The sequence below is a fragment of the Phoca vitulina genome, unplaced genomic scaffold (assembly GCF_004348235.1).
Source record: "Phoca vitulina isolate PV1807 unplaced genomic scaffold, GSC_HSeal_1.0 scaffold144, whole genome shotgun sequence".
Taxonomy (NCBI): Eukaryota; Metazoa; Chordata; class Mammalia; order Carnivora; family Phocidae; genus Phoca; species Phoca vitulina.
This window is the reverse complement of record NW_022589847.1, coordinates 125,512-146,348: the sequence shown is the minus strand read 5'-3', so window position 1 is coordinate 146,348 and position 20,837 is coordinate 125,512. Positions and strand designations below refer to the sequence as shown.

The following is a 20,837-nucleotide window of genomic DNA, read 5'->3' as shown; positions in this document are numbered from 1 at the left end:
AGGAAGTCCCAGGACTGAGTGCTCACGCGGCTGCCATTAGAACGCCTGACTCTCTGCCCCCAATCCTGTCGGCATCTGGCATTTCAACATCTCTGCCCAGTCTCAGGTCAGTGTGCCTAAAGCTTCAGGTAAATCACAAGTAGCTCATCAGGAGAAAGGCTGGGACTCCATTTGAACATATTCCCAGCCCACAGCATCCAGGAGACTTGATAAGAAAACCCCACAAATATGCCAACTCCTTTAAACCAAAACACTCAAGAACTTCCTGGAGCCTGAGAAATTTAACATTAATTCACTACTGAATTCAAATAGCCTCTTCCCACTTAATTCCCTAAAAGGCTCCATTCCCCACAGTACCCCAGTTCTCTGGGTACAAGGAAATGGCATTTCAAGCATTGTGTCTATCATTAAACTCTTTGCAGCATAAAAAATATTTTAAATTTACTACAGGAAAATACACGGTTATTTTATTGTATAAAGGATGGCTTTTAGGCGTAGAGGTGGGAAGTTCCATAAAGGAGGTGTAGACTCAGATGCCTAGGCTATGTTTGTTAGGAAAGAGAGTAATTTTTCTCAGGCTAGTCCTGACCTGAGTTCCACAAACCTTTCCAAACTCCTTCCCTGTACCCTTGCTGTCCCCCTCCTCCCCCCTCCCTTACCCCCTCCCCCCACCCCCCATGTGGCTCCCTAGGGCGGCTCTGGCCATCCCACCCTGCACTGGGTTCCTTTCTTTCCAGGTCTTGCGTCAGCTGTCCTCCTGCAGCTGCCTCTGCAGGTGGCCGAGCCAGAGGCTTCCAGATTCCCTGACCTCCCGTCATGGCCCTTACCTCGGATATTAAATAACCACCTGAGGAAGTTGTTTAATGTCCACCTCCCTCCCCAAAATAAATATGCCACTTGGACAGAGCTCATAGCCCTCTCCTCTCCCTTAGTGTCCAGCAACATGCAGCTACTGAATATAAATGGCTGTTAAGTGACTAAGTACATGAATGGGCAAGAAAAAAATCACGGGAGGCACTGGGTTCTGCTGTAGCCTGAGTCCCCTCGACTTCAGCCTACCTGACCTTCTCTCCCTCCCTGGGCCTTCAGATGGCCGTTGCTTTTGCTAGACTGCCACAGGTGACGCTATGCTGAATGTGGTCCCAGGACTTCTGCAAGGAAAGCTCTCCGGCTGTGCTGCCCAACACATGGCAAGGACTCGGGCATGGCCCATTGTTTACAGCTGCCTATAACCTAGTGACCCACAGTCCCAGTCTATAGGTAAAACAATTGATGAGGAGCAGCTAGCTCAGGGTTGGGTGTCAAGAGAGCAGGAATGCAGCGTTTTATCTCTCTGAACCTCCACTCAACCAGAGGATCATTATGATTCCTTCAAACCAACACAAAGGGCAAGTTTTTGACTGTCTTAATGGACTTAGCCAGATTTATGGGAATAAGCATAGGGGTATTGGTGGGGACCTTCAAAGCGAAGGGAAGAAACATAAAGCCATGCATTTATGTTGAATGATTTATTTTTTTAAAGATTTTACTTATTCATTTGAGAGAGAGAGAGAGAGAGAGAGCATGCAAGTGCGGGGAGGAGTAGAGGGAGAGGGACAAGCAGATTCCACGCTGAGTGCAGAGCCCAGCACAGGGCTCAATCCCACGACCCCAAGATCATGACCTGAGCTGAAATCAAAAGTCGATGCTTAACCAACTGAACCACCCCTTGAATGAATTTTTAATTAATTAATTTTAAAAAAGTTTCCATTTATGAAGAATTCTCAAATAGCAGCATGTGGGTACAAGCAGATACTGTATATCCAGAGATTACATATGTTCGGACTTAGCAAAGACAAGCAGTTATTATGTAATGAATGTCAGAGAGGCTAAATCCCAAGTACCTGGTGCAGCAGTTTTACTAGTTGAAAATGGAAAGCACATGGCCCTTGGAGCCAGTGAGACCTGCGCTAGCTCTGTGATCCTGCCAGAAGCCTCAGTTTCCTTGTCTGTGAAATGGGAGTAACAGCATCCACCTCGCCTCACTGTGAGCATTAGGCACAATAAATGAAGAGTAGCCAGCTCACTACCTGCCCATAGTTGGCACTCAGTAAGTAATAGCTGTTGTTATTATCATTGAAACAGGTTTGACACATGTCTCTCCCGTTCTCACAGCAGCGTCACCCTCTTTGACAGCACGAGGCACGTTGGCGTGTTTACGGGATTCGGGTCAGCCTCCCCCACTGGGCTGCAAGCTCCAGGAGGGCAAGAAGCCCCATGACCTGACTGCTCCATGTGAGCCTCTGCTCAACCTTACCCTCTATACCTAACACATAGGAGGCACTCAGTATGTCTTTACTGACTGAATAGGCCATGAAGAAAAACAACGGCCTATCTTAAGGAGAGACCTGGCAGACATCATCGTGTGGACTGTGCTTTGCTGAAAAGCTTCATGGAAGCAATTTTAAAATCCAGCTCTTATTCCAAAATGAACTCAGAAAGCTTACTCCTTCAAAATTCAGAGACTTGCTACCCTTAGATCACACAAGAGCATAGTTTCTAGAAAATAAAGAATGGTTAGAAGACATTCTTTAATTCACATTAAAATACTAGTTGTTTTTATCCCAATAATTATAAGGAGGCTACGACTACTATTCTGGGCCAGGTCTGTCTGATTCCAGAGCCTGCTGATGACTACCCTCCTTATACAAAGTCTCAGCTGCATCACAAGAACACATCTGGACTGGCATCAGAGGGTGCTGGGGTAATGTTTGCTGACGTTTCAGCCCCGTGTTTGAATCTTGGTATTAGCTTCACCAGCCATAGGTTGAACCCCATGTGGTCCAGTTAGCTTTGATCCTGATGTCTCCCTTAGATCTGCCCAGTCACCCCATGAGTCATAGGAGTAGAATGAGGGTGTGCGGACAAGATGCCCTGGGCAGATGAGCCTACGACATCCAAGCGGGATGTCAATGTTCTGTTTATGACACCTCCAAAGTCTCTCCTGCTCTGTGTGCCTATTTCCTCATCTGTAAAATGAAGCGGACTGGGCCAGATGAGCTCTAAATTCCATTCCACCTTTGATATTCAATGATTCTGTGAAAGACTGAAAAATATTATTCTATTTAGTGATATTGGGCCTACAGATACATGAACTTGATTCATAAGTCAAGAGACTGCTGTCATCAGTTAGGGTTCCTGATTTGAAAGCAATAAAACCCACATCAGCTGACCTAAACTCACAGATTCAACAGGAGGTAGACACTAGGGCAGCACAGAGAAAGCCAGGGAGGCAGGGCAGGTCAGGAAGCAGAAGTGGGCCATGGTCCCTCAGGGGAAGACCCTGGCAGCCGGCATCACTATGAGGGCCTCCAGCTGTCCTGAGGGCCTTGCAGTGAGTGCTCTAGACCCCTAGTCCCAGGGAAGCATAGCCAGGGGAGGGAGAATCTGGGGCTGAGGTTCCAGAACATGAGTTAGCCACTTGCAATTACCCTCCCACCAAAATCACACACAGCAGGGAACGGGTAACTCCCTAAAAGGAACCTGGGCGCTCTTAGGAAGGGTAACTCACGTGGGGCGCAAAGCCCAAGAACATCCACCATGGGAGGAAGAGCCTAAGAATATAGAGGTTGGTGATGCCAAAATATCCTCTCCTCCAGCACAGCATCTAATGAATTTCAAGAGAGTATATAAATTTGAAACATTTATTCAAAACATTCTGGTCTAGAAAGCACAGTTTCCAATGTGACTTTATGGGTTTTGCTGAAAGAAACATTTACTGAATAGTATCATAATCCGCAATACATTGAACATGTAATTAGTAAAAGAATTCTGGGAAATTTAAACAAGCCTAAGAGGAAATCACTGATCCTGTCAGCTGAGCCAGGCCACCAAAGGCAGGGAATGACTAACCAGGAAACCCTCTTCATGAGAAATCACTGAGTCATGGGGACATCCTGCTGCTGACAAAACTCTGTCTGGTGCCCATTAGTAGCTTAGTTTTTAAAATTCTGATGATTTCGGTCAACAAATACTGAACATCCTGACAGTTCAGTCTCCTTTCTTTTTCCACGCCTGCAAGAGTCTCAAACCCGCTTCCTCATTATTTCTAATCTGTGAAATCTCTCACATGTGTTTCCGCGACTTATTACTCATTTCACATCTTGAGTGACATTCATCCCCTAAGTCACTTACAGCTCTCTCTAGTCAACTGTAACTTACTCCCTTCTGCCTGAACTTTCATGCCAGTCACAGAGCCTTCACAATTCAACCGGAAGCTTAACTTTAAAGAAGTATACTCCCAAGCCGAAAAGCTGTTTCCTAAAAACAAACAAGCAAGCAAGCAAGCAAACAAACAAAAGATCTGGATGTTGGTGAGCCAAATAACATTCCCAAGGACAGTGAAAATTTGTGGCCATTTATAGCCCACAGAAAAGAGCCCATGGGCAAGTATGTAATTTATGCTACCCTCGGGAACTCCGGACACAGCCCCTCACATCCACCCTCCTGGTTAGAGAAGCTGTGCCCTCTACAGGTCTGCATATGCTACTCTCTCTACCTGCCTTGCTCTTCTTCATTGCACACGCTTTCCCCACAGGGCAGCTGCAGAGTTTCCACCGAGGAGGGACAGAGGAAGGCAACCTGGTTGGCAGAGGGGCTAGGAGAATGGTCTTCAAAACACACTTACAAGCAAACACACAGTGGAATATTTGCTTAGGTTTCAGGTTCCCTTGGGATGACTGTGGGGAGGTAAGGGAGACTATGGAGGGACAAAGCTCTCCCCTCTCTCAAGCCGACAAGGATATATTACTCATTACCTTTGTTGACTAGATTTTAATTGTAAAATCTAATATAAATCCAAATAAAGCCAGGAGTGTAGGTAATAATACTGTGTCCATGTTCATTTCTTAGTTTTGACAAATGTGCCGTGGTTATATGAGATGTTAACATCAGGAAGAGCTGGTGAAAGATATTCATGAACTTCCTGGACTATCTTTGTAACTTTTCTGTAAATCTAAAGTTATTCCAAAGTAAAAAGTCATGTCTAAAAAGCAAAATGAACAGTGTTTCCTATTTTTCTAAAGGAAAGTGAATCAAGACCCCAAACTTGTCTCGTTTGCTTGAAATCTGTGTTGACTTTGTACTTGGAGCCAGTGGTTCTAAAGAGGAAAAAAAACAAAACCCAAAACTTCACAACCTCTATGCTTCCAACAGTATATTATGTAGTAACAGCTGGAGTTAAATAAAATCTAAATATGATTCAGCAATCTTGAAGTTTCATTAGATTCCATATAATAACAAGAAATTTTATCAAAACTCACCTCTACTGCCACCCCTTGAATTAAATGGTCTCAGACGAATTTCCAGCAGATGAAAGAACTGAGACCACATATCCTGTGTGTGTGTGTGTGTATGTGTGTGTGTGTGTGTGTATGTGTGTGTGATTGTTTAAGGTAACTTTTTCTTAAAGAATTCCTCCCTTTTCATTAATCATAAGTAATGAAAAATAAATCACAATATACTTCCCTGACTCCAAATAAAAAATCAGTTTTTGAACTGCTTTGAATATGAAAGAGAAAAGTAAATTCTAAGTAATGGGATGTGTATAAAAATTAACTAAAACAGAATAAGGTGTATGCTGTTAGCTCTCCCCCCTGCTCCCGGATGTTATTGTTTCAAATTATTTTAAGCCCTGAAAGGGGTGGAGGAAGCTACTCTGGTGTCAGTAAATCAGAACATTGCTTCATGAGTTTTCTTCCCTAGCATCTCTCATTTCTAGTATCTCACCAGACCTCTAGCAAGCCCCCGCCGCCCCCACTTCAGGAAAAGTCATTGAACCTCTCTGGGCCTCAGGGTTCTCATCTGTAAAGAGAGACTAGGTTTGGTGTGGGATGGGAAGCTGGTAGCCCAAAGACCATATTTTGAAGAACTGATATGCTTGTTAGCCCTACAAAATTATGTGGCTTTTTTTTTTTTTTTTTGAGTTACTTGTCAAAGTTTCATATTCAAGATATTTCTCATAAAAGCTTGGTCTTGGGGCGCCTGGGTGGCTCAGTCGTAGAGCGTCTGCCTTCGGCTCAGGTCATGATCCCAGGGTCCTGGGATCGAGCCCCACATCGGGCTCCCTGCTCGGCGGGAGGCCTGCTTCTCCCTCTCCCACTCCCCCTGCTTGTGTTCCTGCTCTCGCTATTCTGTCTGTCAAATAAATAAATAAAATCTTTAAAAAAAAAAAAAAAAAAAAATAATAAAAGCTTGGTCTCGGGCTTCTCCTGATATATCAGAACGTTGACTATATTCTGGCATGGCAACAAGTCAGTCAGTGTGTTAGAACAGCTGCCCCTTTATGTCTGGGACACGCCGTCCAGTTCACCACGGTCCTGCTTCCCTGTGACGCCCTGCCCTCGTGAGTTACCTACACAGCTCTGGAAGCATCTGGGTTTGCCATCCTTACTATGGAATCCCTCCCAGCTCTAATATTTGGATTCCCAGTGTAATTGCTTATTAGGAAATTGCTAATTAGGCTGCCAGCACACTGGAATATTCTGTAGGGGTCTTACTTATAAGTTAGTGCACACACAACAGTTATATATTGGCTTTGTTGAGTGTTTCTGTATGAAACACAAGAAACATAAATCTAATACTGAAACCACCATACCATAGTAGAGCAGGTATTCAAGAAGTTTTAAAACCACTGCTACCTCAAGTTTTTCTTCTAGAACAAGATCTGACTTTAAGGGCTGTTTGGGTCAGACTGTGTGGGGCCATTGCAGGCTGAGCAACAACTCTAACAGGAGATCACTAGTTACATAACTTAAGTATTCAAAAATAAAATCCCAGTGGTCTTCTCTCTTACTCCTTACCAATTTTAGAGTGGAAATAAAAAGGACAGAGCACTCAAGATGCAGTTGCTCATAATAAAATGTCAGACCAGGTCAAATGGACCAAAAATTATGTAAGATTTCACAAAGAAAAAAAAATTGTCTGCAATTTTCATAAGTGGTATAATTTTTAGCTACTGGTGCCATGAGGAGAAAAACAGAAGGCTAAATTGGTTTTGAAACTATTTGAAAACATGTTATTTTTATAGGAGTTGAGATTAGCCTTTAAGTTCTCTTCTAAGGAGACACTGTGCAGGTTCCCACAGGTCCAGACCCTTCTTTAGAAATAAGTTTCACGCTACTCTTTCTTTGCATGGGGAAAAGGGGGGAACCAACCATTGTGCTGCTGGACTTGACGCTCAAAATGCCCCAGCATTTCATAACACAGCAGCTTTTTTGGTTCTGTTTTTATTTTTTAATGGTCTAACCTCAAAGCTAAATTTACAACACTGCTGGAGATCTTAGGCATTATAAGGAAATTACCTCATTCCCTTTAAACTTTTTTAGACAGCAAAATTCTTTCCATGTATGGCAAACCCAGAAGGAAGCAGAATCAAATGATGTTAGTTTAGTAGTTGCCATGACTTACCTGTTGTTTCGTTCTGAACATGCCTACAATGTATTTGCGAGTGAGGGGCCCCTTGGCCACAGCTAGCGGGCCTGGAAGAGTGCCTGTCCTCGTCTCCTCATCACCAGCTGGTCCATGAGGACACCTGGCCAAGGGCCCTGGTCATCAGAGGTGCCCAGAACTGGATGAACCATTTTCATACAGACTTTGAATTGGTTCTCTACAGGCTGAGGATCACAGTTGGGGGTACCTAGGGGAGGTTGCAATGGGTATGCACCACTGAGGGGGCAACACCGTGCCAGATGAGCTCACCCAGGCTCAGGGAGGTCCTGACGGGAGATCTGCTGCCCAGAGGCCTGGCTGTGAGGCTATAGAGATTGCGCTCTGCTCTCCGCCCTTTTCCAAGCACACTAAAAACCAGCCTCATCTGCCTGGGCAAGTGCAGCAGCACCTAGAAAAGCCCAACCCACAGTTTCTTGCTAGATGCTTTTTGTAAAAAAAAAAAAAAAACAAAAAAAACCCAACTCTGGATAACTCAGACATTCATTTCTACAAGAAAGAGTTTTGAAGGATCAATCATCTCTATTAGGACATGGGTTTTTGACAAAACCCTCTTGAATTGATATATTTGCAGAAATCAGCTGTTGACTAATGCATGGCTTCTTGTAATCCATAAAAATTGAAGCTTTTTAAAAATATATATATATATACTATACTAATATCCCAAGGAAGAAAGATCCACAATCACTTTCAAGAACATAAATGCCAAGGAGTAACTTTGAGAAATGGAAGGAAATAAAAGAAGAAAAAAGATGAACATGATACTGTTGATGATGGATATACCAAAAAACGTCATTCGATTACAAATAAATATAAAATATTTGGGTGGAGATTCAAGGGTATCAGTAGAATGTACAGATATAAGTGGCAATTATTAAGAAATCTGATATACAAAACTAGATGGAAGAAAACTGGTTAACTCTTTTGCTTCCAGTAAGCTTTGCTGTAACTTCACATCAGTTACAGGTAACTCAAAAATATTTTACAAGTACTTTTAAAAAACCATCAACCTGGAGCTGAACAAACACTGGTTGAGTTCATTCCTATCACCTGAGTACTTCATGGCCTAAGCCATCATCTTTCGGATTATACAAACTTTCTGGAGAAAATACCACCGAAGTAGGGAAAAATGGGAATAACCCAAAATGACACACACATTGAAAAATAGATCAGGTGGGGACAATAAGATGAGATTAAGTATGTGCAGGAATGGAAACAGAGAAAGACAAGTGACAAAGATTGGTGATAGAACATGCTTGACATAATAATTTAACAGATATATAAGGAAAATAACATCACAAAAGTGAAGTGGTAGCCAAAAACGAAACAAAGCAAAGAAACAAACCAAGAGCATCTGAAACAATGCGGGCTCTTACAGATTTGATGAGGCTTGGCTAAGTAAAGGAGAATGGTTATTATGAGTTTCCTGGCCCTGACAAGAAGAATTAGTGATGGCTCAGTTCTACACATTTAAATGGGAAACTAAGAAACATCATATGGGGAACACAAAAACCCAAACACATCTCCCTTTCCTGATGTCCACTTTTCTATTCCTTGTTCTCACCCACATTCTGACGAAGCCTGATGTCCTAGTGCAGACTATTTCATGGGCTACTACTGAACTCCACAAATACTTTTCTTTCTCGTTTTTTCTTGTTAATTTCCCCTCTGGGAGGCTTATAATCAACTATTCACTTAAAGCTCTACTTGCATGTGGGTGAGCTGCACAGAGATCTTCTCCCCCCTGTCTTTCTGAGCTCAGGCTCGACCTCACAGCCTGACAGTCCACGGAAGGACTTTGTCTGTAGAAGTGACCTGCGGAAGGGTGAACCCAAACCCTCACTGCTCCCCTCTCTGCCTCCCAGAACTCAGGCGGCTCCTTGCAGAGTTCTCAAGGGCCAGTCATCCTCTGGCCCCACAAGAGGGAAGAACTGTGTGGCCCAGTGGTGGAAAGGAGGCTGGACGGACAGGAAAAGGAACAATGACAGAAAATATCGTTGACCCAGGGAGAGCACTGTTTTGTTGATAGGAATACACACAGTGATGAGCTGAAGTCTGCATGGAAGAAAGCAATTTTATAATTGTCTGAAAATGCTGGTTTAACAGAAGAAAAAGAGAAACAAACAATAAAATGAAAACTTCTGATCAAGTGCTAAAAAGTAGAATCTACTTCCAGACTCGGACAGGCCTGGGCTGAGGACGCTGGGGGAAGCTGAGTGAAGGTATTTAATCTCCACAGACCTATTTCTGCCCTTGAAAACGATGAGGGTTTGATGAGATGACCTCTCGGGTCCTTTCTATCTTTAAAATCCTATTACTTTTCTACTTAAAAAGTTTAATTTCATAATTGACACTTAAGTTTCCACAGAAGTTGTATGCAAAATAATCTTCTGGTCACTGACAGTATAAAACATCATCTGTCCCATCTAACAGCTCAAGGAGCCAAAAGTGGTTAAGAAAAGCATTTGCAAAAGCCCTTTTTGTTAAAATACTTGGGACTGAATTTCAAAAGTAAGAAAACAAGACCATTCATGTCTTCAGGGGTAAAGGTCTAGGAGTAAAAACAAATTTCTATTTTTAAATGCAAATGTAATGTCACAGAGTTTAGACATGGACCTGGAATTATGATTACTAGCACTTGCGTAGGTAAGACACATACCCATGAAAAGATAATTGAGAATATCAATTGACATATCACTGAAAGAGCCCGGAAGCAGAGTCAGAAATTGACAGGTCTGGTCTGAGTTTTGTCGGGTCTGAGACTTCAGGTAAATCCCTAAATCTTGCTGGGCCTCAGTATTATCATCTTTAAAATGGAAATAAGTACTGCCTTGTGCACATTTTAGGTGTCATAAGGATGGAATGTGATAACATGAAAACACTTAAAACTAGAAAGTTTTTTTTTCAAAACCTAAGTATGCGGAAGTGGTACACAAGTGGAATAAAAAGTTCAGAAGAGCGAGATGATCAGGTACAGTTTCCCAAAGAGGGGAGGCCCTGAATCAGAGCGGGCCATGGAGAAGCAAGTGCTGGGCAGTTCGGTGGACAGTAGCATCTGGACCTGCTCCGAAGAAAAGGGCTCATGCCGGGCCTTCCTGAGTGAAGTAACAAGGAATGCCAGGCAAAGGATCTGGAGTTGAAAGTGTGGCAGAGCTGGAAAAAGATGGGAGGACGGTGACAGGATGTCAGCGGTGAGATGTTCAAAGAGCTCCATGAATGTGTGATGAGAATGTCTACATCTGTTTTTCAGATACGCACCCTGAAAATTTTCCTTAGGACGTTTTAAAGGACCCTATGTGCAAAACAATCGGTGGGCAAAGATCTCCTTCCGTCCAACTACAACACTTTCAAATGTTCCACTAGAGGATGAATCATGTGATGGTAGTTTAAATACACACACAGCCCCAGAACGTGTAGTTCACCTGCAACCTGATGTTTTTGTAACCCAACCATATATTTCTTTAAAGTCTTGAGTACACGCTAATGGATAGAACAGCCTTTGCAGCTCGTAAACAAATATCAACATCAATTACAAAAACAGGCAATGATGGCACTAAACATTTCAAAGTAAAAGGTTGAAGCACAGAGTACATTAAGTCCTGGTAGTTTCTGGTTGTGATTAAAAAAAAAAAAGATTTAACAATGTCATGTAGCGCTCTCTAACAGGAATAAGAGATAGTTGCACACCACACAGAATATTTTCACTGCTGTGCCCCAGGCTGCCAAAGCACATGACTTATTAAACTTACAAATTTTACAATATTTTGTAGGAGTAATAAAGACCTCTTAATTCAGTCTATAAAAATGGGAATTCATATAATTTAAACATAGCCCAAGCAACTACAGAAACAAGCTACTTTAGCCATTCCAGCTACTTCAGCCGATCATTGATGGGGAAGGAGGACCTGGGCTAGAAGGCTTACAGAGTAATACATTGAAAACAACCTGGGGGCGCCTGGGTGGCTCAGTCATTAAACGTCTGCCTTCGGCTCAGGTCATGGTCCTAGGGTCCTAGGATTGAGCCCCACATGAGGCTCCCTGCTCGGCCGGGAGCCTGCTTCTCCCTCTCCCGCTCCCCCTGCTTGTGTTCCCTCCCTCGCTGTCTTTCTCTCTGTCAAATAAATAAATAAAAATTAAAAAAAAAAAGAAAACAACCTGTGTTTACTACCATTCTAGGAAGAAATATAGGCAATTTAAAGTTTGCTACTAGTTAATAGTACAAACAAATAAAAAGACAAATTATTTTCAAGTACTTAGGAAAAAACTTCATCAGGAGAATTTGCTGTCAACCATATCGATTAAAATTATTCTTATCTTCTCATTAAAAGAGGAAACGCACCTGTCACAGGCACTAAAAATAACAAAACCATAATTAAAATGTGTTGGGTCTACAACTAGAACTCTTCTCTAATTTAAAAATGGATATTTTTGAACAATGGGTGTAATGACTCTGGTTGGGTGGAAGATGGGATCCTGGTGCTCTCTCACTGTTTTAAGAGAGAGGGAAGCAATCACCCCAGTCACCTGAAGAGAGATATTTTGCAAGTCCCCAAAGGCAGAGATGGAACAGAGCAAACAGTGGGAGAGGAAGCCAAGGTTACAGTGAGTACATGAATAATTGTGGTGACAGAAGCATAAAAGGGTGCAGCTTCTTTGGAAAACAGGCAACCCCCAAAGTTCCCTACCATATGATTCAACCCTTCTACTCCTAGGTATTTACCCAAGAGAAATGAAAGAATATGTTCCTACAAATGAATGTTCACAGCACTTTCATTAGTAATAGAAACTAGAAACAACTCAAACGTCCATCAACAGAGAAATAGGGTATCTCCATAAAATGAAACACTACCTAGCAACAGAAAGTAGTGAGCTATTGCTCTACACAATAACACAGATGAATCACAAAATAATTACATGCTGAGTGAAAGAAGCCAGACAAAAACTGAGTACATATTATATGATTCTACTTACATTCATTTTAGAAAAAACAAGCTAACCTACAGTGATAGAAATAAGACCAGTGGTGGCCAAGGGACAGGATGGGGAGATTGCAAAGGGGCACGTGGATACTTTTTGGGGTGAGAGATATGTTCATGATCTTAATTTTGGTGTTGGTTTCACAAGCGTACACATATATCAAAACCGACCAGATTGCACACTTCAAATGTGTGCGGTGGACTGTCAACTCTACCTCAACGGTTAATTTTTTTAAAAAAAAGAATCAGAAGTGGGAAAAGAGAGAGAAAAAAGAGGGTGAGTTTCCAGAGACAGAACAGGCTCAACTTGGAGGACCACACACACTGAGGACAGAAAACCTCACAGAAAGACGACTGAGAAAAAGAGGTGGAATAATAGTCCATTTAGGAAGAGGAGTACCTTGAGACAATGGGCACTGTCACCCCACCTGGCCATGCGGAGGGGAGCCCTTGAGTAGGTAGAAGAGTGATCTGGAGACAAAGTAAGATCCAGGAGAAGCAGAAGAAAAGAAAGTGGACTGCTTGGGTCTGTGCTGCGAAGAGGGAAACCGGGGTTTCCCTCCGATTGCCCAAGCCAGTTTACCAGTCATAGTAGGCAGGGAAATGAGAATTCAGGGTTGAATACGAATATCGGGGAGGAGGTCTCCCTTAAACTTGCCACAGCTGGTTCTAGATCTGACGTCAAAAGCACCAATCCCCAGTATCTTTCTTTACTCCTTAACTGTGTGGGGCCCTTGATGCTAATGCAGGCCCAGGGCAGGACTGTGGGAAACAGGTGGATACCAGAGGCCCAGGGGCTGGCCAGCTGGAGGGGGCGCTTCTGGGGGCAGTTCTGGTGTTGGGTGAACGGCTCCTCCTCCCCATGTGTGTGTGTCAGGCATTTGTGCCAAGCAGGAGGGAGCTACTGGGGATAAGGCAGTGGAAAAAAGAGACCTTGCAGCCCTCAAGGCTCCGACATCAAGATGGGGGGGGGGGGGTTGCTCCATCAAGGAGGTTGGGCCACCTGAGGGCAGGCAAATTTGTCTAGCAGGATAGCAGGATGGAAGGTCACCACAGTGTTTCCTTCAGGACTTCCTCTGGCACCTCAGAGCCCTGACCCCAAAGACAGTTCCGGCACCATCTAAGCCCCATCCTCTTCAGCTGACACTAAGGGAGAAATAAGCTGCTTAAACCCTTTCACACACAAAAAGGTAAGCCCTAGGGTTAAATCCCACCTAAATGTTGTATGTTTTTTAATTTGCCTCTAAATTTTCCCTAGATTAGGAATGGCTGATGGTCAACACAATTTTGAGATCTCATCCTTCCTTTTGAGATCTTGCTGCAGCCATTATTCCATTAAAACAAACCAAAACTAAACCAGGCCTGTGAGAAGAGACTCCGAAATAATGGGATTTTGATTATTTCCTAATTTACTTAGGTCCTTAATATTTACCAGGAAGCATAAGAGGGGACTTGTCGTTAGGAAATCTAGGGAGGGGGAAGCCTCTTTCCTTCCCTTTTACTTCAAATTGATTTTAGCCTTAAAATAAGAAAAAAACCTTAGTCTGGTATAAGAAGAAAGCTTTCCCTAGGTTACTTAGTGGGCTCTTAGGCAAATCACTTAACTTCAATGGGCCTCAATTTTCTCAGCTGTTAGATGAGGGGGTTAGCTTAAGTCTGGGGCAACTGGGCCTAATAAACCATTCATTCATTCATTCATTCATTCATTCTGTATTTGAGAACCTACTGCATCCCAGGCACTAGGTTACAGCAATTAAAAGAGAGGCAACACTACAACTTGATTCTAGAGAAACCAAAAATGAAGGGGAACCAAACAAGATAATGTCAGGTAGCGGTAAGCACTAAGAAAATACACCAGGGTGCCTTACTTTACTTTGGGGAAGGTGGTCAGGGCTGTGAGAGGTGAGTAGTCTCGAATGATGGAAAGCAATCAGCCACTTGATTCACAATAGAGGCAACCCTACTGGGGGTTTTCCTTCAGGTGGGCAAAGCTTATTTGGTTCTCTTCATAGGTAAAGGAGACAATACCCCTCTTTTTCATTTTATATCCTTCCTCCCAGTACTCTGTATTAATTCCATTTATATACACTTTTATTTTTATTTTTACTTTTTTTAAGATTATGTATTTATTTGACAGAGAGAGAAAGAGAGAGAGAGGGCACACAAACAGAGGGAGCTGAGTGGCAGAGGGAGAGGGAGAAGCAGACTCCCCGCTGAGGAGGGAGCTGGATGTGGGCCTCCATCCCAGGACCCTGGGATCATGACCTGAGCCTGAGCCGAAGGCAGACTCTTAACCGACTGAGCCACTCAGGTGCCCCATGTACACAACTTTTTAAGGAGGAGCAGAAGTATTTGACTTGAACAACTTCCTCTAGATAGGATTTCTCTTCTACAGGACTCCTTTGTTATTCTCAAGTTTCTGTCCTCATAGTTATAAATTCTCCCACTTATTCTGGGCAGGAGTAAACAGGATTTAAATCAGTGTTTTTCAAATTTCATGATAACAACCCACAGTGAGAAATAAGTTTTACATCATGACCCAGTGTATAAAACCAAAAGTTTTTAAAACCAAGCTTACTGTAACTACCCGCAATGGACGGTAGTATATTCTATTTTATTTCATTTCTTTTTTAAATGCTAAGATGATTTCATCAGTAACTTACAGTATGAAAAACACTATTCTAAACCGACACTGGCTAGTAATTTTGTTATTAACAAACCAAAAAATGGTAAAATTGATTAAACAACCTCAAAGGCTCTCCCCTCCCCTTTTTCTGTACACATACTTGCTTTAAAGAAATGGGTTCCAAATTTCTCTGTGTAACTTGTGGAGGAAATTCCCAGAGGGGACATTTTCAGAGGGACTGGGGTGGAGGGTGGGGAGCCAACATATGCAAATTGTTCAACAGGTGAGGCGACACCTTTAGTTTCAAAGATTGCCCAAGAAGGAAAGACTCATAAAGTCTTCACAATAACAACGAGGCTGTGGGTGTGTGTGTGTTGGGGGAAGGGATGCTGTTAAGTAATTTATTAAATTTTAAGTTCCTAGAGGGGAGTCAGTCTGCACCCTTACCTCTCCTCACCATAATTCCAGTCTCACATGGACAGATACGTAACTGCAACACTGAGAATCAGACCTTGCATTTAGCACATAACACACAGGTGCTCAGTAACATTTTGTTTCATAACTTTTAAATAATGGAGCTCACTGTCATCATCAAATCCTAACTTTATGTGTACAGCAATCATTATGTTCTCCTGGAATGTAAAAATGTCATGCAGTAGTAAATGAAATGTGTTTATCTTCAAGTCATTGTTTAAGTCCAGGGAGCTTAATCAGGTATTTTTCTCAAGCACTAAGTGGGAAAGGGATGTTTTCCATTGCAAGGTAAAAGAGAGAGGAGTAGCTGTAATGGAAAGAGTCCACATCTGCTAGTGGCCATGGTAAACAGCTGGGATTAAAATGAGTGTGTTAATTTAATAGGTAGTCTCTCAAGGGACACTAACCAGTGGGCTCAGTCAGCCAAGAGCTCTGTCTGATAGAAACCGTGCCAATTTCCCCGTGAGTCGCAGTTACTGTCCTCACCCCTGAAGTCAGAAGTGCATGCACCCAATTTCCAGTAGCCCCAGGGCCCTGGAGCCGAAAAATTACACCTGCAAGCAAGCATTCTCCTGCACTGCCGTACCGCTGCTACACACAGAAAGCAGCGCAGTGAAGCTGGGGGCCCTTCAGCCCCATTTAGGGGCATCATTAACGATTTCAAATTACAACTGTTGCTTTATCTCACAACAGTGATAAACAGCGGAGCTACATTCATGATGTTTTTCTTTTAAGTCATTTATTTGCTCTCCTCTCAGGGGCAAGAAAGATGAGACAAGTGCAAACCTGCCAGAGCTTCTTATTATAGATGGAGCCCTCCTCCTCTCCCTCTCTCGGTTCCACTTCAGCACCCCTCCCTCTCTGGATTTCCTGAACTGAGGCAGTAGCCTCCGGTAAGGAACTGCAAGTGGCTCCTTTTCAAAACAAGGAGGGATTCACCAGAGAGGCTGAGGCGACAGAGGCAACAACCACTCCCTCACCCTAGCAGGTCAATTCACCCCATTCCCCAGGTCAACAATAGGTCAGGTTTCAGAAAGGAACGGTCTTAGAGGAGGGCGGCCACCCATTCAAATTCAGGAGCATCCTCTTAAACGCGAGATGTGACAAACCCTGCTGCCATACCGGAGGTGTGGGCAGGCGACTGTGAGCGTGGGCACGGGGACAGCCTATATATAGGCGAGACATCACTGGTAACGAAGGGAGACCCACCACGGTCGACAAAGCCACAACTATTACGACTTGAAATATCACCCGCAGGGCACTGGCCTCGGTGCCAAGATCTCCCCGGATTTATTTTCAGGCAAGTGACTCACAACCTCGTCTCCATAAGTAATTCCATTAAAATGAGTCGCCGGTTCCACTAACCCGACTTTCCGCTGCCCTCTGGCTGCCACTCCCTCCTCTCCGCCCATCAGGCAAACCCAGACAGCTCCCAGACTGAGCAACCGTACCCCAGGGGAGCAGAAGGCAGGCTCTTAGGCCCGGCCCCCTCCCTCGGGGAAGGATGAATGGGGCCGGAGGCGGGTGGGAGCGCCAGGAGGGTGCGTGCGGGCGGTGCGCGGGGTGTGTACGCGTGTGTGCGCGCGTGGGCACGCACCCCGGCCAACTTACGGAGGTGGAGTTGGTCCTCGCTTGGCCCTGGTTCCGCACCTCCTGCTCCCGGAACTGCAGTCCAGCCAGATGCTTCTCCAGTGCCTCCCAGTCCATAGGGGGCACCGGGGGCTCCTCCGGGACGCACGTCCCACCGTCGGTGGGCTGAAGGCAGAGGACCCCAGCCGCCGGGCCCCGGCCGCCACGTCGGCCCCGCGCCGGCTGGGGCTTCTGCACCGCCCGGCGGGGGCCCCGAGAACCGCTGGGCCGGCCGGCCACCACCACCACGTTGCCATTGTGCCTGAGGTCCTGGGGGTCGTGCGGGTGGAGGTTGCCGTTGGGCACAGGAGGCGGCATGACAGTGGTGGCGCCCTTGCCCCTGCCGCCGCCGCCGCGGGTCCTGGCGCTCACGTCCCCCGGCTCCCGGGCCGGACAGCGGTCATCCCGGTACCCCCGCTCGTCGCGCTCGTCTTCCTCTTCCTCCTCCTCCCCGTCCTCCTCCGGCGCCCACTCATCAATCACCTTCTTTTGGTAGACCGGGAAGGGCTCCTCATAGTCCTCCAGGGCAGACACCAAGTCCAGGCTGCCCCCCGGCGACGACGAGGATTTGCACTCGGAGCAAGGGGTCACTTTGGTGGAGTTGGACTGCGAACTGGCGCGGCTGCTGCTGCTGCTGCTGCTGCCGGCGTCACTGCCTAGATCCATCCCATCCTCTCGGTAATCCTGGGGGGGGGGGGGGGGGGGGGGGGGGGGGGGGAGGAGGCAGAGAGTGAGCTGCCGGGCCGAGCCTGCTCCGGCCGCCCGCCGCCCGCCGCGAGCACCCCGGCCCAGTGCCCCGCGCCCGCCTGGCCTGAGGTGCGCCCCCCAAGGAGGCTTGGGAACCGAAGCCGGCACCAGCCTGAGGCTTCCCTTAGCCGACCCCTCTCACCATACTCCTCCCAGTAACTAACCCTCAAATTAGCAAAGGGGGTGCCCAGCCATCAGCGCGGACACTTTCCATAAGAGGGGCCCCGGGGCTCGCATGGACTTTGTTGTAACCATTTTGCGCCGGGCGCGCCCCTGCACCCCGCCCCAAGGATTCTCCGAGCACCACTTTCCCAGAGAATTATAATTCCCTGGGGGCGGGACCGAGAAGAGGGTGGGCGCTACTGAATTCGCACACCGTTCCGGGCGCCGAGACCACCCCCCGCCCCGGCCCCGCCTCGCCCCGCCCCCGCCGGCGGCGGGGAGCCGGGCTCTGATCGTTAGCTGAGCTTTACTTTCTAAGGAACCGCAGGCTGCTCGGAGGTCTCACTCCCGCCTCCGCGCCTCCCTGACCCGCCCCTCCTCGGCTCGCCGGAAGCCTCGGGGTGGGGGGGGGGCCGCTCTCAGCTTGCGCCGGAGAGGGTGGCTCTCGCCGCCCCCAAAGGTGTGCGGGGCCGGGGCGCGGCGGCAGTAGCTGCAGGCGCCGCCGCCGCCGCCCTGGGGGAGGGAGGACGCGCCCTCCCGGCGGCGGAGCCGGTCCCGCCACCGAGCATGCCCAGAGGCTGCCGGGCGCGGCGTAGTCCGCTCTCCCGGTTTTCGCGGCAGCAGGCTGGGGCGGGAGGCCAGGCGGGGATGGGGTTGGAAAGGTCGGGAAAAGGCCGAGGGAAGGGGGCACTGGGCGTTAGGCATGCAGACCCGGCCAGTTAACAGGGGCGGCACCCTGGGGAGGGTGGTGGATTTTAACCCCCAGACGCACTAATATTTTCTGGGCGCGTCTCAAGCCCTCTTTTCGGGGCTCCTTATCCTGCGTAAGCCTCCTGGTGCCCCAAAGCCCGGGCGCGGCGCATCCTAGCCCACGCGGAAGTCCCCGAGTGATCGGGTGAAGGACCTCGCCCCCCCCCACGCGCGCACAGACACTAGCCCATGTGGGAGCCCGAAGTGACGTGTGCTCAGTGGTCATGCACCATCATTTCCCTTCCACCTTCCTCGGCCACTTCCTCTCCCTCCACCGCCCAGCTCCAGTCACCTTGCTGGCTCCCCTTACAAGTTCAGGCTGTGGGCGGAACCTGTTGCTTTAGCTCACGCTTCCTTCCCCCTCCCGGCCGCACGCTGAGGATGACCTCAGAGAGGTGTGTGTATGGGGAATGGAGGGGTTAAGTGTAAGATGGGACTGATACCTGGAATTTTGGAGGAGAATCTGTTCTAAAGGTTCAGGCGAGCCCTCTAAAGTCCCCTTTGGCCACCTCCAATCAAGGAGACATTAAAGGAGGGGAAGACGTGGATATCAGGTGACCTGCTCCGGGCACGTGCACTGGCTCTGCGCCCTAAAATTTTTCTGGAAACCGAGTCAAAGAAACATATGCTGGCTTTTTCAGAATACACACTGGTTCCCTGAGTTTGGTAGCTCATCTAATTAGGAACAAGGTTCCGTAAAGTGAAAGATACCAACATTTGAAAAGCATAGATGGGGTCATAGAACACCTTTTCAGGATTAAGAATTTCCTGTGAACCAACCAATTCTGACTTGTAAGAACTGGGAAACTAAGAAATGCCCTCTTCTCTGGTGCTTATGAAAAACACTTAGAACTTAAATGTTCTCACAGGCACAAAACTGTGAGGTGATGGATGTGTTAACTAGATGGGGGGGGGGATCCTTTCACACTGTATGCTTGTATCAAATAACTACGGCACACACTTTAAATATTTACAATTTTATATGTCAATTATACCTCAATAAAGCTGAAAATTTTCGAAAAAGAAAAAGAAAAAAACCCCAGCACTTAATTTTACAAAAGATTGGGAGAACCAGTTTCCTTGAACTTGCAGATTTGGGCTGTTACTAATTATTCCCAGTGAATTCAAGCCTGGACCAGGCCACTACCCTGGCGTTGCACCCTCCAGATGGAGGAACAGGGGAATGCTTGGAATTCTTTAGTAGGGAGTGGCTGCCACCCTGACATTTCTTCTAGGTCCTAATTGGGACTGGGTGCAGAAACCCTTTGTTTAAGTAACTTCAGTGAAGTGTGACTCTTTCCTGTCCTAGGTAGGCCTGAGCCAGGGAAGATAAACTAATCTTTTAACTTGTCTGGAAGCAGCAATCTTATGAATACAGGAAAAGGGGCCTCTGGTCTGGCCCCTTTACAGCTCTTCTGTAAAACAGGACTGATTATAATTTAAAATGTCTTTTATGGTAACATCTGTAAATAGTGTGCCTTGTGCTCCAAATATGGTTCGATTTTGAGGTTGCTGTGAAGCACTGGGTCAGTTGGCTGCCCCCCTGTGGGATGGAGGTGACTTTGAGAGTGTTCAGAGATGTGGGTAGGAAACACTGCGTGCTGGGAATTAGATAGCTGCTTTTCAAATCACCATGTGATTTGGCAAGGTTTAGGTCAGGAAGAGCTCCCTGCTCTGTGGCAGGACACAGATAGACAAGTATTGATCAACTGGGTGATGAAGAAGAGCTGTGGTCTCAGTCCCAATTTTTAAACATTAGGACCTCCTTAGCCACCCACCCAGATTCCCTCTTGGGCTCCAACTCATCCCCCTGCTGCCCAGATGGTCTGTGTTCAGGGTATGCAAAATAAGGCCTTAGAAAAACATTTGGCAAGGTAAATCCATTGCCAAAACTGCATGGCATTTCAAAGCCAAATAGAAACCTCTTTGAATTATCTGTCTTTTTAAATTATTTTTCTGACCAGATATTCTGGATCAGATGGGAAAGT

The 20,837-nt window shown here is 46.2% G+C and overlaps 1 protein-coding gene across 2 annotated transcripts in view; it reads right to left on the bottom strand.

The window, feature by feature from the left end:
- The window catches only part of LOC116628938 (schwannomin-interacting protein 1), a 139,465-nt gene that overhangs the window by 100,071 nt on the left and 18,557 nt on the right, over nt 1-20,837 (bottom strand). Inside the window, exons 1-2 of one of the 2 annotated variants that reach the window (XM_032399246.1) lie at nt 18,102-18,259; nt 17,173-17,874 (exon numbers count right to left, since the gene is read on the bottom strand). In XM_032399246.1, the coding sequence (XP_032255137.1) occupies nt 17,173-17,856 (684 nt within the window). In that variant the 5' untranslated portion in view covers nt 17,857-17,874; nt 18,102-18,259. Of the gene's footprint in view, nt 1-17,172; nt 17,875-18,101; nt 18,260-20,837 lie in introns of those variants that run through there. The other variant, XM_032399245.1, reaches the window with a different exon arrangement.